This window comes from Pantherophis guttatus, chromosome 4 (assembly GCF_059756535.1).
Source record: "Pantherophis guttatus breed Tessera chromosome 4, ASM5975653v1, whole genome shotgun sequence".
In the NCBI taxonomy this organism is placed as follows: Eukaryota; Metazoa; Chordata; class Lepidosauria; order Squamata; family Colubridae; genus Pantherophis; species Pantherophis guttatus.
The window spans coordinates 101,400,936-101,421,732 of NC_142066.1; the positions used below are offsets into that span (position 1 = coordinate 101,400,936).

At 47.8% G+C, this 20,797-nt stretch overlaps 1 protein-coding gene across 11 annotated transcripts in view; it reads right to left on the bottom strand.

Moving 5' to 3' along the window:
- Nucleotides 1-16,558, bottom strand: part of ATP2C1 (ATPase secretory pathway Ca2+ transporting 1) — a 139,463-nt gene extending 122,905 nt beyond the window's left edge. For 2 of the 11 annotated variants that reach the window (XM_087894210.1, XM_087894205.1), the window contains exons 1-2: nt 16,084-16,556; nt 15,319-15,503 (exon numbers count right to left, since the gene is read on the bottom strand). In XM_087894210.1, coding sequence (XP_087750336.1) covers nt 15,319-15,324 — 6 coding nt within the window. In that variant the 5' untranslated portion in view covers nt 15,325-15,503; nt 16,084-16,556. Of the gene's footprint in view, nt 1-15,318; nt 15,504-15,880; nt 16,006-16,083 lie in introns of those variants that run through there. The other 9 variants (XM_087894208.1, XM_087894207.1, XM_060685880.2 and 6 more) reach the window with 8 other exon arrangements.
- Nucleotides 16,559-20,797: the final 4,239 nt, after the last annotated feature.

Below are 20,797 nucleotides of genomic sequence, written 5' to 3' on the forward strand. Positions count from 1 at the left end.
CACCTGTCTCTGGGATAGAATGTCCTCCACCAGCGCCCTGATGTCCTGTTGTCGGTCGGGCGACAGGAAGACCTGGCCTTTTACTGAGTCGATCATCGCCCCCAGGTGAGTGATGCATGTGGTGGGCTGAAAGTAACTTTTCTTCAGGTTGACTGAAAATCTGTGAAGACTGAGGATATGACTGACAGTTTGTAAGTCCTGCTGGGCCTGGAGATGGGAGGGCGACAGAATCAATATATCGTCGAGGTAGCATAAAATGTGTATCGGGACCAGGCATATAGTACCTGCAACTGCTGCCAACAGTTTGGTGAATGTTCTCGAGGCTGATGACAGGCCGAATGGCAGGGCCCGATATTGATAATGCCGGTTGGCATACGCAAATCTCAGGAATCTGCGATGCTCCGGATGAATTGGCATGTGCAGATATGCCTCCTGGAAGTCCAGTGATGTCATGACATCACCCTCCCCTATGTATCCTAAGATAGTCCTGAGGGATTGCATTTTGAACTTCTTGTATTGAATGAATTTGTTGATGAATTTGAGATTCAAGATCCCTCTCCAGCCCCCCGAAGTCTTGGACACCAGGAATAGTACTGAGTACACCCCTGTTCTTTCTTGCCCCGATGGCACCGGTTCTATGGCTTCGATGTCCAACAAATGTTGGATTTCCATAGTCATTTGCTGACGTTTCTCCGGCTGCCGGGAAACCGGACATTGAATGTAACGGTCTGGGGATTTGGCACGGAATTCTAAGATGAGACCCAGCCCCACCATCCAAAGAACCCAAGCTTTGGACGTAGTTAATTCCCATTGGTCGAGGAATTGGCTTAGGTGCCCGCCAATGGGAAGAGGAGACGGAGAGTCACTTGCTCGTTTAGCGGGTCTGGACCCCGTTCCCCGAAATGTTCTCTGTGAGGGAGGGTGATATCTGCCCCGGTCCCTAAAAGCCTGTCTATCAGACGATCTGTCGAACCCCTGGGAGTAAGATCTGTTATAGTAGGACCTGCCAGGTCCAGAGTCCTGCCGAAAGGGCTGCCGCTGAGAATATGGTGAAAATCTGTGGTCCGGTTTCTGATAAGAAACCGGCAGCACCTTCCTTTTATCCTTCCCCTCTACTAGTATTGGATCTAAGGCTGCCCCAAAAAGGTCAGATCCTCTATAAGGAACTGAAGCCAACTTCCATTTAGACTTTAAATCTGCTTTCCAAGGGCATAACCAAAGGAGTCTACGGGCTGTTACTATAGAGGCCAATGTTCGTGCTGCAAATTTTGCCACAGCTAAGAACGCGTCTGCCGAATACTCGGTAGCTGCTATCATCTTATTAATATCCTGTTGGAGCCGTATATTCTCAGGAGGAAGACGTTCACACAACTGTCGCAGCCAGATTAAAGTGGCGCGATTAAAAAAGGATGCTGATGTTGCGGCTTTTACAGCCCAAGCAGCCGCTTGGTGAGTTTTCCGAAATGAAACTTCCGCCCACCTATCCTCTGTTTTCAAAACTTCCACTATGTCATTAGACAATATAGTGGAAGATGTAAGGCTGACTACTGGTCGATCTACCGTAGGAAGATTCAGCAACCCATCCAAAACAGGATCTGCACAGTAAAGCTTTTTATCATGACTACTAGGCGCCGATAAAGCACCCAGCTGGTCCCACTGTCTCTTAATGACTTCAGAGAACAATTCTGGGCAAGGTTTCCTGATCTGGAGTAGGAACTGCGAACAGCTCTCCATGAGGCTTAAACGCCCCTTGGTCTTGATCTTGTGGATTCACAATAGTCCCCGTGTTAGTTGCCATTTTGGCTTTATGAAGTAATGTTCTGAACACAGATGGTCGAAAGAGAGTAGTGAAAGCCGGTTTATCCGGTAACACCCCTTCATCCTCAGAAAACTCAGGATCCCCATGGTTTTCCTCTGCTTGCCAGGAATCTTCACTACTAATAGATTCCTGCTGGGTAGGTGACAAAGGCCTAGGAATTGGCTGGGTTGGGAGTTGAGACTGCCACCCAGGCAAAACTGATGGCATGTGGCCCCGTTGGTTAAGACCCGAGGCCAGAGCCTGGGCCAAGGCATTAGTAAATAAGGCTTGAAAATCTAGTGGTTGGGCAGGTCCCTGCCCTTCTCCTGCGCGGAGCCCCGCTGCTGTGGGGGTGAATGCATCTTCCGGTGCCAAACGTGTCTCAGACTGCACTACCTGAGACCCCCTTAGGGTGCCATGGTGAGTATCCGTACCTCCCTCATGTGCCCTATATTGTGACAATTCAGTCCCAGATTGAGACCGGGAAATATTGGGCTGTGATAAATCCTCCACAGGTCCTGACTGAGAAACAGCAGGAGCACCCAGTGGTTGGGCTTTTTTCTGAGCTCTGGCAAATTGTCTTTCTAGAGCATTGTGCCTTCTCTGGGCATCCTTATCACAACTAGTAGATCTAGAAGTAATGTTCCCAGAGTCCTTCCTGGACGATGAGGCAGAGGTCTTGGATCTAGAGTTAAGAGGCTTTCTTAGCTCTGGGGAATGTAAGAGGCTGCTCTATGTCTGAAGAAAATTCCTGATCTCCCATGGTGCCCTGAATGTCTGACCAAAAACACAATTGTGATGCTAAATGTCATTGCAGGGCAAACTCCACAAAGCTGTGGCAGCCATTGAAAATGGCACCAAACTTTAACAGTCAGTCAGCGCCTCAGGAATAAAATGGTGTGAATGTCTCCCAACACCCTGACCTTCCTTGCGGTGAACACTGTCAGAGAAGGATTACACTCCTCTGATCCTCGCCTCGAAATGCAGCCCACAATTCACGGCAGGAGATTCAAAATCCCCTCATGCCGAGCCGGTCTGTCAAACCTATTGCAAAATGGCGCAAGGCCGATCATGAAGCTTCCTGCGCACCGCCGCAGCAATTCCAATCAAGTCCAGATCTCCGATCCTCTCCGCGACCGACAAAACCAATTTCAAAGACGCGAGAGCAAAACGCTTTTTAAGCACCGCAAGGCACTCAGAATACACAGAGTTTGCTTCGGTATACCGAGCAGTGACTCTGGAGCCGCTCAGTGGTGAAATCTAAAATTCGTTACTACCACTTCTGTGGGCGTGGCTTGGTGGGGGGATAGGTAGTGTGACTGGGTGGGCGTGGCCAATTTTTTATTATTATTATTTTTAAAACCATTTTTTCTACAACCTCTTCGGCGAGGTTGTAGAAAAATGCTTTCAAAAGGCTCTGACGATCCCAGCTGAGTTGCCTGATCGGCAGAGACTTTTTTTCTTTTAAATGCCTCTGACAATCCAAGCTGAGTTCCCTGATCAGTAGAGGCATTTAAAAGGAAAAAAATCTCTGCTGATCAGGCAACTCATCTTGGATCATCAGAGGTATTTAAAAGAAAAAAAGGGTTTTTTTCTTTTAAAAGCCTTTGACGATCCCAGCTGAGCCGTGCGATCATCAGAGGCTTTTTTTTTTTACTTTTAAAAGCATTTTTCCAGCCAAAGAGGTTGTAGAAAAAATGCTTTTAAAAGTTTTAAAAAATCCTCTGATGATTGTGCGGCTCAGCTGGGCATGGGGGGGAGGCAGGGATTTTTGCTACCGGTTCTCCGAACCACCCGCCTCCATCGCTACCGGATCGGGTGATCCGGTCCGAACCAGGAGCATTTCACCCCTGGAGCTGTCCTACAATAACAGGAGCAAAATGGCGGTGGTGGTTGTTCCGGTGGACCGAGTAACCAGCTCACACACCAGTGGCCAAACAAGCGGCAAGAATAGCCATCCAGAGCTGCCCAGCCAGCAAGATGTTGGGGCGGGGGTAGCAATCTGGAGCACCAGTGTTGACTCATCCACTGCCAGCAGCAAAGAATCAGCTGCAGCTGCAAACTGTTCAGTCTTTTATCTTCTGCTCCCGCGTTTAAGAATAAAACAAAAAAATCTTTCTAAACCTACTGACCTAAGCTAATCTAGTCTCACTAACTGTTACAGCAGTGCTACACATGTTCCTACAACTAGACTAAGCAAAACAACTGAGGCTCAGCCGAACAAGGGAGGCATGGTAACAAGAGATTTAAAGAAATACTACACTCAGTCCCTAGCAAGCAGACGAGAGAAAACCCACACTTTAAATGCCTAAGCAGCGCAATGGAAAACAGCAGATTATGAAATAAATTAAGCACTACACTGACTAGGGATCATAATATTATTATTAATATTATGGTATTTCTGTCTATGAGTGTCTTATTTTGTCATATATGTATGTCTCACCCAGGTGCTTTTTTGTCCAGGACCTCAAAACATGTGGTTCTATCCCCCATTAAACCATCTTTCCAAGCAGTCTCCATGTTTCCAGTGTCTTTCTTCCCACTTGGAACTGAACCCAGATGGACATTTCTTCCAACAATTTGGCACCCAAAGATGGGACTCCAAGCTAACCTGACCAATGGACCTGGCCCAGGTAAGCCTCCCTTGCAGACCCATTAAGTCTGTGGGTGAGTTTTCCTGGACCTTGACCATTTGGAATGAAGGTTTTAAAGGGGTTTTGAGTGTTGAGCTCAAAGGCTGCTTGGAAAGAAGGTGAGTACCTCTAAATTTTAACTTTTAAAGCCCAGAAAAGTGTGGGAAATGTGTGTATGCCTGTGTATGTATGAGTGAGATAATCCTTTTCCCAATCAGAGTTGGGAAACTGTGTGTTCTACCAAGAGAGCCTGGAAAGTATAGGGGTCAGGCCAGAACACAGGACCTTATGTTAGGGAAAGGACAGTGTGTGTGAAAATGGAATGGAAAAGTGAATGAGACTGCTTTATACTGACATGGGCAGGCAGAAATCGAGGCAGAATAGTTAACAGTAACAATGTCCTTTAATTATTACTTTAACAACAGAGTAACGTGAACAGCTAACTGCATGAACAGTGTGAGCGAGCAAAACCCTCATAACCTGACAGCTCTTATATATGCGAGCTGTCAGTGTCTAACCCAATCAGCGCCCTCATACTTTCCCGCCAAGTTAGCGCCCTCTGCTGGCGGCTGCAATTACGCATGCACTGACTGTCAGGACATAACACCCCTTTCCCCCGGCATGGCGCATACGTAATCGTCTAAGTACGCTGGGCGGTGCCGACTCCTCCCCGAGCGGCGGAGATTGGTTCCTGCTGAAGGTGTGGCCGACTGCTGTGGAGATTCGGTGCTGGACCATGAAGGAGGAGCGAAGCCGTTGCCCTCAAACTCATCTGGTGCCACCGGCTCCTCCCCCTCAGGTAGGTACGTTGGTTGCGGCAGCAACAAGGTCTTGGGTGCAGCAATTCTTCTAGGTGGGCATACAGGAACAGGCGCTGCCGGAACGCTCCGCTCCTGTGGACCTGGCAGATGCCGAGCTCTCAGCTGATCCACATGCCGTCACCAAGTACGACCATCGGCCAACAGAATGGTATAAGAGCGCAGCCCCGTCACTCCCGAAACTGTTCCCGGGACCCATTTGGGGTCTCCACAATAATTCCTGGCATAGACAGAATCCCCTTCGCTAAAGGTTCGGACCCCGCCCACGGAGTCTAAGGGAGGTTCAGGGGCATAGGATGGATGCAGACTATCCAAATCTATTCTTAACTGGCGGCCCATAAGTAGTTCTGCCGGAAATTTATTGGTGACTGGGCAAGGGGTTGAATGTTCTGTTAACAGGTAAGTGGCCACTCTAGCCTGACAATCCCCTGGCCCCAACCTACGGAGGGCCTTCTTAGTCAATCTTACGGCCCTCTCAGCCCGGCCATTGCTGGCCGGATGGAACGGGGCCACTAGGGCATGCTGAATGCCGTGCCCTGCTAAGAAAACCTGGAAGGTGGTAGATGTGAATTGAGGGCCATTATCGGAAACGATAATGTCCGGCAGCCCATGGGTTGAGAAAAGGAGCCACAAAGCCCAGACGACAGCGTCCCCGGTGGTGGAAGACATAGGCACAACCTCGACCCAATTTGAGTACGAGTCTACCACAATCATAAAGGTCCGCCCTTGCATTGGACCTGCAAAATTGATATGCAGACGGGACCAGGGGTTGCGGGGGGTATCCCAATCCCGGGGAGGGGCAGCAGGCGCGGAAGCTCTAGAGTCCTGACACTGGGAACACCCCTCCACCCAAGTAGTGATGTCATAGTCTAAACGGGGCCACCAAACATAACTATGCCCCAAAGCTTTCATGCGGGCAATACCTGGGTGACTCTCATGCAAAGAAGACAAAATCTGCCTGCGCAAGTCAGGTGGAATAATGACCCGTGTACCCCAAAACAGACACCCCTTAAAGGTAGACAATTCATTCTGCTGGATTTTGAAAGGCTGGAAGTCAGGGGCAGTTCGTCCGACAGGCCACCCCCAACGAACACAGTCCAGGACCTGCACCAAGAGTTTGTCTTTCGCAGTGAGCCTGGTGATGTCAGCAGCCGAGATAGGAAAACGCTGGTCGTCGATCAGCAGAATAGCAGCGACGGGCGAGGGGTCATCCACCTCAGAAGGAAGGGGGCAACGACTGAGGGCATCCGCGTGCCCAGAGCCTTACCCGGGCGATGCAGAAGGCAATAATGGTAGGCGGCCAGGAACTCGACCCAACGAGCCATGCGAGGGGAGATGATCTGCGGGTTCTGTTTATCCCCGGCTAGAATGCCAAGGAGAGGCTTATGGTCCGTAACGAGGTCAAAAGGACGGCCATACACATAGTGATGAAAACGTTTAACGCCAGCCACCAAAGCCAGGGCCTCCTTATCGATCTGGCTATACAGACGTTCGGTTGGAGAGAGTGTGCGAGAAAAATACGCAATGGGGGCCTCAGTCCCATTAGGCAGAAGGTGACTGAGCACAGCCCCGACCCCGTACGGGGAAGCATCACACGCAAGGGACGCAGGCAAATAGCTGTCATACTGGACCAAGAGATTAGACAAAGTTAATAAGTCTTTAACAGCAGCAAAAGAGGCAGCTTCCCGGCGGCCCCAGCACCACGGTGTCTGAGTCTTAAGTAAACGATGGAGCGGCTCTGCGAGGGTGGCTTTATGCCGAAGGAACATGTTGTAAAAATTTAAAAGGCCCAAGAAGGCTTGTAATTCAGGCTTGTTCCTAGGAGGGGGGCCTCCGTAATGGCTCGTACTTTCGCCGGGGTCGGGTGAATTCCGGCAGCATCGATTTGGTAGCCTAAAAATTCAACCTGCGATGCACCCAGTTGACATTTATCGCGCTTCAGTTTAAGGCCAGCGCGCCGGAATCGCAGAAGGACCTTCCGCAAACGAGCCATAAGCTCATTGTCATCTTTCGCTGAGACGAATACATCGTCAAAATAGGGTATCACCCCCAGGAGACCCTGTAATAGCCTCTCTACTAAACTTTGAAAAATGCCAGGGGCCACATACACCCCGAACTGCAGGCAGTTGCACTTAAAGGCGCCCCGGTGAGTAACAATTGTTTGGGCCTCTGCAGAGGCACTGTCCACCCGAAGTTGCTGATAGGCTTGCGCCATGTCCAACTTGGCGAATACTGCACCACAGCCCAAAGAATGCAGCAAGTGCTGCACCACAGGTACAGGGTAAGGATTTGACTGCAACGCCTTATTTAATGTCGCCTTGTAGTCGGCGCAAATTCGGATAGACCCATTTGGTTTAATGGCAATGACGATAGGCGTCTCCCACTTTGCCTAGTCCAGAGGGTCAAGGACCCTTTGGCTAATTAACTTGTCCAGTTCTTGGTCGACCTTAGGCCGTAGTGCTAAGGGGACCCTCCGAGGTTTGAGCCTTATAGGGGTGACACCAGGGTCCAGATTAGAAGAGACAGGTGTGCCTACGTAAGTGCCCAGCCCCTCGCTGAATATGTCAGCAAATTCGTCTAATAATGAAGCAAATTTATCCTAGCCATTTCTATGAACCCCAGTTACTGCTAGACCCAAGGCATCAAACCAATCCAACCCTAGGAGATTTGGTAGGGAGCTGCTTACAACGATTACATTCAGGCAGCCGCTGAAGTTGTTATATCGCACTCTGATGCTTCCACAACCCAGGGTTGGAATGGTGTTACCTTGATAGTCCCGCAACCTAATGCCACATGGTGCTAAACTCTTTTTTGACATTTTGGGCATAAGGCGCTTAATTGTGCTCCAAGACACTATGGACATTGAGGATCCAGTGTCTACTTCCATTGTACACGGAATACCCTCAATTAGTACAGTGAGGAAGATTTTCTTTTTTACTTCTCCGCTGGCCTGGCAAACGACTGCCTCAGATTGGTGTGTGTCAGATTGGTAGATGGTAAAACACTCTCTTCTCTTAGACCCTTGTCTACCTTGAGGTTGGAACTCCCGGGATGATGGCCTATTAGGATTGGCTGCCAAAGGTTGGCTAGAGCGGCAGACTTTGGTTATGTGGCCCTTCCTGCCACAACGCCTACATTCCACACTTCGGAATCTGCAGGCAGACCGGTTATGGTTCCCCCTACAACCGGCACACAAACCCTGCGCCTTCAATTTCTCAGAGTCTCGCACCTTCTTTGGCGCTGCCTTTACCCGGCTAACCCCGTCATCCTCCGATGACAGCTCAGAGTCCACATCATCATGGTACACAGCTGCAGCCTGCCTTGCCGCTGTGGGGTTAGGGGCCCTTTGCATTTCGGATGAGGACTTGTCTGACAGCTCGGAAGTGCGGGCCTCGTCGATGGCCCACTGCAGGGTGGCATCCATTCTGGCCAACAGACGCCGTTGTAAATGAAGGTCCCACACCCTGCATATTAGTTGGTCAAGCAGGAGGTCATCCAAGTCCCAGAATTCGCAATACAGCTGTCCTTAGCACAGCCATGTATTGGGTAATTGTCTCTCCCTCAGCCTGATATCTATGGCGGAAAGCATAGCGCCAGGCGACACGGGAAGGTAAGGGGGCATAGTGCCCTTTTAATTTGGCCATCAATGTGTCCCATGGTACGTCTTGGACCCTCAATGGGGCTAAAAGCGCTCGTGCAGTTTCAAACATCTCATGCCCACAGACGCTGAGGAAAACAGCTTGCTTCCTTTTGCCCGGTATATCCTTATAATCATTAGCTGCTAGGAAACAGTCAAACCTGTCTAAGAAAGAGTCCCATGTCTCTTGCGTCTGGTTGAAGGGCACGAACATCGTTAGGGTAGCCATGGTATTCGGACAGCAGCCTGAGGCACCTCCTCAGCGCTTCGAATAGTTCCTCAGTTCACTGATAGTTGAAGCTTCGATGCTTGATTTGCTCCCTCACAATCCCATCCTCGTCGCCAGTGCTTTATATTGACATGGGCAGGCAGAAATCGAGGCAGAATAGTTAACAGTAACAATGTCCTTTAATTATTACTTTAACAACAGAATAACGTGAACAGCTAACTGCATGAACGGTGTGAGCGAGCAAAACCCACATAAGCTGACAGCTCTTATATATGCGAGCTGTCAGTGTCTAACCCAATCAGCACCCTCATACTTTCCTGCCAAGTTAGTGCCCTCTGCTGGCGGCTGCAATTACGCATGCGCCGACTGTCAGGACATAACAGTAACCAGCTGGGAAGTCACTGAGCAAAGCCCTGTGTTAGAAAGTGCCCATACTCAACTGCTTAGGAAAAGCAGCACGTCCTCCCAGACCCCCAAGGGTCTGAAAACTGACGGCTGTGTTAGGAGGTTCCTGTACTCATCTGCATAGGAGGCATCAGGTCCTCCCAGGCCCCTTTTTGGTATGAAAACTGACGGCTGTGTTCCCTGGAAAGGGGGTGCCCATACTCTGAGGGAACCAGAGTCCCCCAAAATTCTTTTTTTATCTGAAAACTGACGGCTGTGGCCTGGCTAAGGCAAAGTGAACCCCACATCTGACAGGGAACATGGGAAGCTGTAGCTCAAGGGTAATGATAGGAACCCCATAGGAGATTTATGAAAAAGATGTGAGCAAATTGTGTAAAGAGCGGGCTTTGCTCAGGGACAAGATGAAGCTGGGAAACCAATTTGGCTAAATAAAGGTACTCAAGTTTTAGGTTTAGGTTTTATTTGATTTATATACCGCCCTACTCCCGAAGGACTCAGGGCGGTGAACAGCCACAAGATAAAACACATAAATACAAAATTTAAAAGCAAAATAAAACTGAATTAAACAATTTGGCTCAAGACAGATTTAAAACACTCCAATAATTTAAGAACAGATTTAAAATTTACATTTTAAAAGGGAAAAAGGGAAAGTTAGGCCAGGCCAGCCTGATGGAATAAAAAGGTCTTGAGAGCGCGGTGGAAGGTGCACAAATCCGGGATCCTCCATATCTCCAGGGGGAGCTCATTCCAGATAATAGGTGCCCCCACAGAGAAGGCCCTCCCCCTGGGGGCCGCCAGTCGACGTTGTTTGGCCGACGGGACCTGAGGAGACCCTCTCTATGAGAGTATACCGGCCGGTGGGAGGCTACTGGTGGCAGCAGGCGGTCTCGTAGATAACCAGGTCCTGAGCCATGGAGCGCTCTAAAGGTGGTAACCAAAACCTTGAAGCGCACCCGGAAGACCACTGGGGGCCAGTGCAGCTTGCGCAGGAGAGGTGTTACATGGGAACGCCATGTAGCTCCCATGACCACCTGCACGGCCGCACTCTGCGCCAGTTGGAGCCTCCGGGTGCTCCTCAAGGGGAGCCCATGTAGAGAGCATTACAGTAGTCCAGGCGGGAAGTGATGAGGGCATGAGTGACCGTGCGTAACGAGTCCCGATCCAGAAAGGGACGCAACTGGCGAATCAGGCGAACCTGATGAAAAATCATCCCGGTCACGGCCGTCAAGTGCTCTTCTAAAAACAGCCGTGAATCCAGGAGGACACCCAAGTTGCGAGCCCTCTCCGTGGGGGCCAGCGTTTCGCCCCCAATAAGTCAGTGATGGCACCAACTGACTATATCGGGACATCGGAAACCACAGCCACTCGGTCTTGGATGGGTTGAGTCTGAGCCTGTTTCTCCCCATCCAGATCCGCACGGCCTCCAGGCACCGGGACATCACTTCAAGGCCATCGTTGGAGTGGTCCGGGGTGGAGATGTACAGCTGAGTGTCGTCAGCGTACTGATAGTACTCCACCCCGAAACCACGGATGATCTCGCCCAGCGGCTTTACATAAATGTTGAACATAAGGGGCGAGAGGACCAACCCTTGTGGCACCCCACATATGAGGTGCCTCGGGGTCGACCTCTGCCCCCCTGCCAACACAGACTGCAACCAGTCGGAAAGGAGGAGAACCACCTCAACACAGTGCCCCCCACCCCCAATTCTTCCAACTGGTGAGGCATTATACCATGGTTGATGGTATCAAAAGCCGCTGAGAGATCTAATAGGACCAGGACAGAGGAACAACCTCTGTCCCAAGCCCTCCAGAGATCATCAACCAACGCGACCAATGCCGTTTCCGTGCTGTACCCAGGCCTGAAGCCCGACTGGAACGGATCCAGATACACCGTTTCATCCAGGTATTGGGGGAACTGTCGCGCAACCACACTCTCAACCACCTTCGCCACAAAGCGAAGGTTGGAGACCGGACGATAATTTGACAACACTGCCGGGTCCAGGGAAGGCTTCTTGAGGAGAGGCCTCACCACCGCCTCTTTCAAGGCGGCGGGAAAGTCACCCTCACCCAATGAAGCATTTATAATCCCCTGGAGCCAGCCTCGCATCACTTCCCAAGAAGCCAGCACTAACCAGGAGGGACACGGGTCCAACAAACATGTGGTCGTGTTCAGTCTACCCAGAATCCTGTCCACTTCATCAGGAGTCACAGGCTCAAACTCATCCCAGATAACATTCTCAAGACCTGCCTCAGTCATCCCCCCTGGAACTACCCAGTCGGAATCCAGGTCTTCCCGAATCTGGGTGATTTTGTCATGCAGATACTGTACAAAGTCCTCGGCTCTACCCTCCAAGGGGTCCTCCCGCACTCCCTGGTGGAGCAAGGAGCGGGTCACCCTAAACAGGGCAGCCAGGCGGTTATCTGATGACGCAATAAGAGCAGCAAAATAATTACACTTTGCTGCTTTTATTGCCACTAGGTAATTCTTAATATGAGATCTTACCAGTGTCCGGTCAGATTCAGAAAGGCTGGCCCTCCAACTGCTCTCTAGGCGTCTTTTCCGGCGCTTCATCTCCCTTAGCTCCTCAGTAAACCAAGGAGCCAGATGAGATTGGCGCCGGCTCAGAGGCCGCAAAGGCACGATCTGATCCAGAGCTCCAGAGGCCGCCCTATCCCAGGCAGTCACTAGGTCTCCAGACGAGGCGTGAGCCAGAGCCTCAGGGAATGGCCCAAGCTCCATCTGGAACCTATCAGGCTCCATCAGGCACCTGGGGCGGAACCATCTTACCGGCTCCGCCTCCCTGCGGCGAGGTGCAGCAGTTCGAAGGTCAAGGCGAAGGAGAGAGTGATCCGACCATGACAAGGGCTCAGTGACTATATCCCATATCTCAAGATCATTCAACCATGGTCCAGAGACAAAAACCAGGTCCAGCGTGTTTCCCCCCCGTGTGGGTAGGGCCATGAATTAGCTGGGTCAGGTCCATAGCTGTCATGGAAGCCATGAACTCCCGGGCCACCTCAGATGTCTCACCCACGGACGGCAGGTTGAAATTCCCCATGACCATAAGTCTAGGGGTATCAACTGCCACCGCTGCGATGACGTTGAGTAGCTCGGGCAGGGCTGCTGCCATGTGGCAGGGAGCCAGGTACGTGATCAGCAAACCCATCTGTACCCCATGACCCCACTTCACAAGGAGGAACTCACAGGCGGCCGTCTGAGGAACAGTGGCCTCCCTCGGTCTAAGACCTTCTTTAATAATAACCGTTACCCCCCTGCCCGTCCCCTGTGACCTTGGCTGATGGAATGTGTGGAAACCTGGTGGGCACATTTCAACGAGGGGAACCCCCCTCCTGGTCCAACCAGGTCTCTGTAATACCTGTCAGGTCCGCTTCCCCCTCCTGAACAAGATCACAAATGAGGGGGGCTTTATTTACTACAGACCTGGCATTGTACAACATCAGCTGAAGGCCTGGGTCCTGAGGAACCTGTGCAACCTGGGAAACAAGTGAAGCCTTGGGGGCCGGAGTGCGCCACTGCTCGTAAACAGCGAGCGAGCGCTCCCCTGACACGATATGGCCCCCTGCTCCCGCCGTATCCCCTCCCCCCTTTGTGGGTGAGGAAAGGCATTGTAGGAGAATAAGAGATGGAGAGATAGAGTGGATGTGGGTAGATAGCTTGCAGGCAGAAAACCTAATCAGTACCCTTATTACCCTAATCAGTATCCCTTAAAAGAAAAGGGAAAATGTTGGGGGTTTTGTTTGTTTGTCTTTCTTCCTCTCTGTTTTCCATGCAACCATGTGGTATGTTTGTTCGGAAAGATTTGTGCCTTCCCTAATTTAACTGAGATTTATGGTGGGAATGACCAGTGTGTGTAAAGCTGAGTGTTCTGTTTTCCTCTCTTTTTCTCCTTGTGTGTTTGTGTGTGTCAAAGTCTTTGTGTTCCCTCAAGGTAAATGTAACTCTTAAATGTCTCTGATCCCTAGGAAGGGAAAAAAATAATAGTTAAATTTTTAGAAATAATGTTGAATTAAGCAATGGAAATGCCTTCACACTGAGCTTGCCTGGCCAGCAGAACAGGGGGAAGTGTTCTTCCTCTCTGTACTTTTAAGAACAGCCCAAAGTTATTAAGTTAATTTACAGGAAATTTTCATTCTTATATTTACTGTGGTTTCATCTGTCCCTCCTTTTTCTGAAGTATGTGAATCCAATTTTTTCCCCTCATCTGTGATATCCCCATTTTGTTATAACCGGTCTATCTGTTTAATAACTTTAGTACTGATTAGTTTTTCTGCCTGCAAGCTATCTACCCACGTCCACTCTCTCTCCATCTCTTATTCTCCTACAATGCCTTTCCTCACCCACAAAGAGGGGAGGGGACCTTGTTCTCAGTGACTCTGCAACCTGTGGAAGCAGATAACGCTGATCCAGATGCTTCCTCCAGAGGAGATCTTCCATGCATTCGAGTCAGGAATTGGGTTTGGATCCAGCCCTCCACTAGAAAGTCATCACTGTAACCAGAGTGGAGCAGACCTTCCCAAGCCTGACTGACCACCCTTACCGCCAAGCCAAGCCTAGTGCCACCCAGCAGACATGAAAGAAAGGAACCCAAGATGGACAAGTAAAGATTGTAAGACTCTTTTCAATCCCCAAAAGACAGCTGTAAAGACTATGGAGGGAGGGTGGAAATTCATTGTAAGGTTTTCTTTCTTTGCTTCGTTCACAATTGTAACTGATCAGTTAAATGGATTCATGAAGGGATGGCATTTGGGCGTGGTTGACACAGCAAGTTCTGAACACCTTAGATTTCTGTCTGGTGGGAGGGAAATTTGTCCAGAATGTCTATATTGCCTGTATTTTAGAAGTAGCTGCATACACAAACACACACACACAGACACACCCCTTCACCCTACCTCCATATAAAGCTGCTTCTAGCTTGCTGTTTTTTTGTTTTTTATTTTTGCTGTGACACTAAGGCCCAAGCAATCATATCTTAACCCTTCAGTGTGAACTTTCACATTAATTTGGTGGTATTATTAAAATGCAAATGAATTATTTTCTTATTAATATTAGACTAATAATGATATATGAAGCTAACTGGCATTTCTGGAGCTTGGTTGGACTAAATCAATTAGTGTAGAATCAGCCATGAGATCAGTGAGAAGACAGCAATTTCAAACTGTTAGATGTTATTCCCATATAATTATTTTCAATTTTATTAAAAATGCTGTTTATTTTAACATCTTGAGTTCCTCAAGAATTTCCAGCTAAAGAAAGAACAGATATACAAGCTGGGAATAAGACACTTCAGCAAAGAATTTCTAATGACCTAGGTTTGGTACAGAAAACTTCATTTCTATTTTTAAAATTTTGAGACTAGAATTCAAAATACATGAAGATTTTAATTAATTTAAATAGAATTTTAATCATACTCAAACCTTACTTGAACAACAAATATATAACAGAAATCTTTTCCTAACCAATAACAACCACTAGATGTGATCTATAACTGATCACATTTGATTATTTTAAATAAGCCAGAACAAAAGAAGCTATAAAACCAGACTATGGTTCAGACAAATCACTAGGTTTTACGAATTTAAGGCAGAATTACTGCAAAACAAAGATCCAATAGTCTACACAACTTTGTCCAACACTATATAGTCTATAGCAGGCTTATGTCTCAAGAATCACTCCTGAAGACAGATTAAACAAAATGTAATTGTTGTGCTTTTGTTTAAGGCAGTTATACTGTTTTCCCCAACAATCCCCAAATAAACTCCATCCCCAAAATATTTACCTTCATTTTCCCATTGAAACCGCACTTGGGTTGATGGCTACAAAGACTTTAATGACAGCAACAAGCAGCCCAATGGTTGTGATTGAGCAGAAAAGTGCAGAGACCCCTATATTCCAGGAAGGTGCTTTGTTCCCACTGACCTCAAACACAGCAACATCGGTGAGAACAGGGTAAGTGATGAAACGCTAGCAAAAGAAAGGGGAGATAAAGACATAGGAAACAAAAACGCTGCTTATCCTGGCCATTTTTTCTCATCATCAGGAAGTTTCCAACTGGCAGAAAGCTCCCCCCTCCCCCAAGGTTTCAAAGGGAAACGCTCTGCAACCCAGCAGCTCCACAAACAGAAAAGCTCTTCGGAGAACCACCCACGGGGGACCTCTTCCGGCTGAATCCCGAGCCTTCTCCGGAGCGCGAGCCGCCAAGATCCTCCCTTCCCCCGAGGGATCCTCAGGGATCGCTCTCCTTTCTTGACACCTGTCACTCGCTCCCCTCCAACCATTCCCAGCGACCGCGACCTACTCGGCCTCCTACTCGTTGCTAGGGGCTCAGCCAGGACACCCACCTGGAAGGCAGACGCGAGAAATCTGCTGAAGAGGGAAATTTCCTAAAGAGAAAAGCAGAAGGGATGGCTGCGGGCATGCACCGAGATCTCTCGCGAGCCTCCCAGGTTTTTTCAGCAGAAGAAAGGAGGAGCCACTGGAACCCGCCCCTCCTCTTGTAGGCCATTCTTCAATTGCCCCATCTGTGTTACGCCTCAAAACCCACCTTGTGCCTCCCTCTTGCAAGTTGTCGTCCTCCCTGCTCGGGGAAAGATTCCTTTTTCACTGCCTCGGTTCGGACTCCTCGCCACCGCAGCAACAGCAGCACCGCCAATCCAAGCGCATCCCCGCTTCTCCCTCCCGAGTCGGGTTCTTTCGGTCTTCCTCTCCGAGCCCGGTTCACTTCCGCTACCAGCCGCGGGCCCGGAGCGGAAGGGCTTAGAAGAATGAGGGAGAGACAGGCCGTCCGGAGGACGCCAGGCCCGGAGCGGAGGTGCGCATGCGCGAGGGAAGAACCTGGCGCCGCCACAGACCCAGTTGGCGGAAGGTGTTTCCTCGGTGCTTTGATTGTCAATCAGCGCTTATTTTCCACCGTCCCCCTCGCCATGCTCCTCGCGAAAGGCGGAGGCGGGGTGAAAGGGCTCGGAGAGGTTTGGCCTGGACGGGCGTGGTAACCGGAGAAGCATCCGCTCACAGCCCATTGGCCTTTAAACGCAACAAAGGCTACTGCCGTGTGCTCTTCCAGAAGGCGGGGAGATCCCCTCAACCTTTCGCTGTTTGCTCTCACTTAAAGCGAGAAAATATTTGAGATTGAAAAGTGATGCGGGCCTGCATTCATGCCCTTATGGGTTTATACGCACTCACCCCTCTTGTGTGCTCGCCGCATGGAAAGCAAAATTAACACAAATTTATAATAAAGTAGAGGGAAAGGGGGAAAATATGCATGTTTTACTGAAAGAGGCCAGTAATTCCACACGAAGGACTTTTTTTAAAGTTTTGGGCTAGCAACTCCAATCTGTAATAGAATGAAACTGCCCTTGTTTCTCTGGCTCATGTTGCAATCCATTATGCCAGGGGTCCTCAAAACGGGGCCAATTTACGGTCCCTCAGACTGTTGTGGAGGGCTGGCTAAGGTGGCCATGTGACTGGGTGGGTGTGGCTAGGTGGCCATGTGATGGTGGGCGTGGCCAACTTAGCAGTCCATTTTGCCTTTGTCCTTCCTAAACTACTAACTGAACCCAAGGCATCTATTTATTTAATAAGACACCCCTCCCCAGGGGAAAAAAGACCACACACTTTTTTGCCACTTGCCTAATTTCAGTAAAACAGCAGCTTCAGGCTTCTTAAAATAGGCCATTAAAAAAATAATAAAACAGGATTTCCTTCAAAATTGAGGTAAATATAGCAAATAAGGAATAATGTAGATAAAAGAAATAATGTGAATAAAAGAAAGGAATCATATAGAGTCAGATGTATGGGCTCTGGGGGACCCTCTCTATTGACATTATTATAAGGGAAGACATGCTTAGATACATGAACTCTGAGAGACCCTCTCTATTCACATTATTATAAGAGAGGAAAGTGCTTGTTGGAAATTACATTAACAAACAGTTAAACCCCATTAAGTGGTAATATATCTTCTGAGACCTAGATGTCACAGAAAGGACTGCCATATGGAAGAACATCTGAGTGACCTCACTGTGAATGACACAAAGACCTATATGTTACAAAGAGTTACTTAATCCAATAAACTTACCCAAGGACAGTAGTAACTCTCCCATTAGCAACTCCGAGCACTTAAGAAAAGTTGTGTGGCTAAGATAATTTTGTAAACTAAGATTAATGCTTTAAGTAATTAGATGATCTTATTATCCAGTGTATGTACCCATATAGGGAAAATCGGATGTATGATCTCATGATTAACCATATATGGAAAATGTATGATCTCACTGAATCCTTTGTCTTAGAAGTGTATAAAACCGTTATATCAGAGTTCTCTCCTTGTTCAAAGCTTCATGTATAAAACTGGCTCTGAACCTTGCGCAATAAACTGTCTCTGGCTGACCTAGGAATGTTGCTTTGGTCTCATCATTCCATAACATTTATGGCACCCTGGCAGACGGGACTAAGGAACAAAGAACTTTTGTTCTGCCAGACAGCTTGCCCCAGCGGGAACTGACGCCTCCCCAAGGAAAATCCACTGGCCGGCCATTAGGACTCCTTTGAAGTCCACCGAATCTTTCGGTGAGGAAGCTGCCGTAAACCCGCTGGCGAAACAGGCTACTCAAGAATCCTTAAAGGTTAGCCAGACACAGAGACCTTAACATGAAAGAAAGAAAGAAAGAAAGAAAAAGAAAAAGAAAAAGGAGGAAAACAGGTAAGTATAAGTCAGGGAGTTCAAGTCTCTCTGTTAAGAAATACCCACCAATTTAGTGGTGGAAGAGGGGGCCTGATCACCCTCCTAGGAGACAAGGCGTCGTCCTAAAGTCTCTGGCATTAAGTATTTAAGTATTGGAATTAAGGAATTAAGTATTGTGTGTGATCTTATGTGTGGTAAGAGAAAAGAACTAATTGCAGTGTTATAAATTGACATTCTTAAAAAGCCAGAGAACTCTGAAAGAACTAAGAATAAAGAAGAAATTGTTTACTGTTCTTCCCACCCAGGGTTTAGCAGGCAGTAAAAAGGTAAAGCCTGTCTAAATGGGAAGACTCAGATAATTTGTCTTGATCAATTTGGTGTGATTTCTGTTAAAAAAAAATTCCTGGATGTGCATCTATAATGATAGTGTGTAAAATTGAATGGGATTGAATTGATTATGATATGTTTGGCTGGCCAGCAAATTAAGTAAACGTGTGCTTGAAGCTGTGGGAAATGTTTGATGATATGTGTGCATGTGTATGTATGTAATCATTTCCAAACCTGCAGGGAAGATGAAATCCTCTAATAATAGTGGTTTGTGAAAAAGCTCACTGAAATAATTGTAATGATTGGTTTGCATGAAGTGGGATTTTTGTATGTGAAATTGGTTTATACAAGAACTCTGATTGCAGTACAAATGTGAATGTGTGTGTGTGAGGTGTCCTGAAGCTCATAAGGAATGATAAAGTGAAGTGATCTTGAGCCCTGTGAATGCCTGTGTGTTGATAATGTGGGAAATTAGAGAGAAATGCAGAAGGTTGTGTTGTTGAAAGGATGCTGAGAGGCGAAAGGAGATGAGAATTCTATGTAGTTTAAACATTTTTTTCCTCTCCCTCCCCCCCCCTTCCTTTGGAGGAGAGAAGCAAGAAAAGGGTGGGCTGCTGGTTTTTCATCTCTCTCTCTCTGCTGAATGAACATGAGAAAGGCAGGGTAAAGGGTGATATCTGATACCTGCCTTTGCAGTTTCACTGTTTTTGATTCATTCTTTGTTCCAGAGAAGGGTTGGGAGAGTTGTCGGAGAGGACAATTCGGTATGGTGTGCCATGTGGTCCCCTCCGGTTGGCTTAAGGGGTCTGAATGGCTTCATTGTGCAGCTCTGCTATAGCACAAGTCACGGCTGCATATTGGGAGCAGGAATGAGATATTTTGCGTTCACAGGGGTTATCGGGCAGTGCTTTTCCTGCAGCTGTACTACTGGGGGATACAGTTGAGAAGGCATTGTTTGGCTTGATCCTATTTTCCAGCACAGTGAGCGGAGAGAGGGTGTGATGCAGCTGATATGGATATCTGTTTGTTTGTTTGTTTGTTTGTTTTTTGTGGCCCAGGGTCAGAGGCTTGCTGCTTTGTATTCACTTTTCTTTTTCCTTCTGGAATTTTTGAGGTTTAAAACGCTTAATTAAACCTATATAAAAGAAATGATTTTGAAAGATTTTTTTTGACTCTGACTTGCATTTTACTAAAGGCAGAGAATTGATGCTAAAGTGTGATCCAAATATATTTCAGATTTGTTTGTTTGCTTGTTTGTTTGTTAGCAGCATAAGTAGTTGTTCCTTTTGAAGAAGGAGCTAATTTGTTTATAAAAGAGATATTGACTAAAACACAGAAATAGCAAACTGAATAATTATAGGGAACGAACAACTACAAAGGGCTAGGAAAAACAGAGAGTGGACTATAAAACAATTAGTTATTTGCCAGATCCAGGACAGAAGAACCTAATCACAAACAAAAACAGGATTTAAACGCCATAAAACAATCACACACACGAATCAAAGAATTCACACACCAATTCAAAAGACTTAAAGGGTCACATAGAAAATCAAAAGAATTGAATCTGGACCTTGGAGTTTGAAATGGGAGGGACACGAAAGAGGAAGCCTTGAAAATTTGAAACAAGCTTTAACCAAGGCTCCTGTATTAAGTTTACCAAATTTGGGAAAGCCATTCAATCTCTTTGTAAACACAGAAAATTGAATTGCACAAGGGGTGTTGGCTCAGAAAGTAGGAAATTGACCTTTGGGGGGAGCCCTTATTGTAAGCACCCCACATCAAGTCAGAACCATCCTTCAGCAAAAAGCAGGCGGTGATTAACTGATTCCAGAACTCTAAACAAAAATGAAACAATTTTAATGCAGCAGACAGACTTGATTTTAACTACAGATCACAATTTGAATCAAGCACAGTTCTTAGCCAATACCAGATCAATAGATCAGTTTGGATTAGAACATTATGGTGCTGAAGTAATTGATTTACATACAAAAATAAGACCTGATTTGGAGGAACAGCCCCTGGAGACAGGAGAAGCAATTTGTGACACACTAAAGCAGTGGTTCTCAACCTTCCTAATGCCGCGACCCTTTAATACAGTTCCTCATGTTGTGGTGACCCCCAACCAGGGGTGGGTTCTAAATTTTTTTACTACTGGTTATGTGGGCGTGGCTTATTTTGTGGGCATGGCTTGGAGGTCATGTGACTGGGTGGGCATGGCTAGCTGGTCATGTGACCGGGTGGGCATGGCTATGTG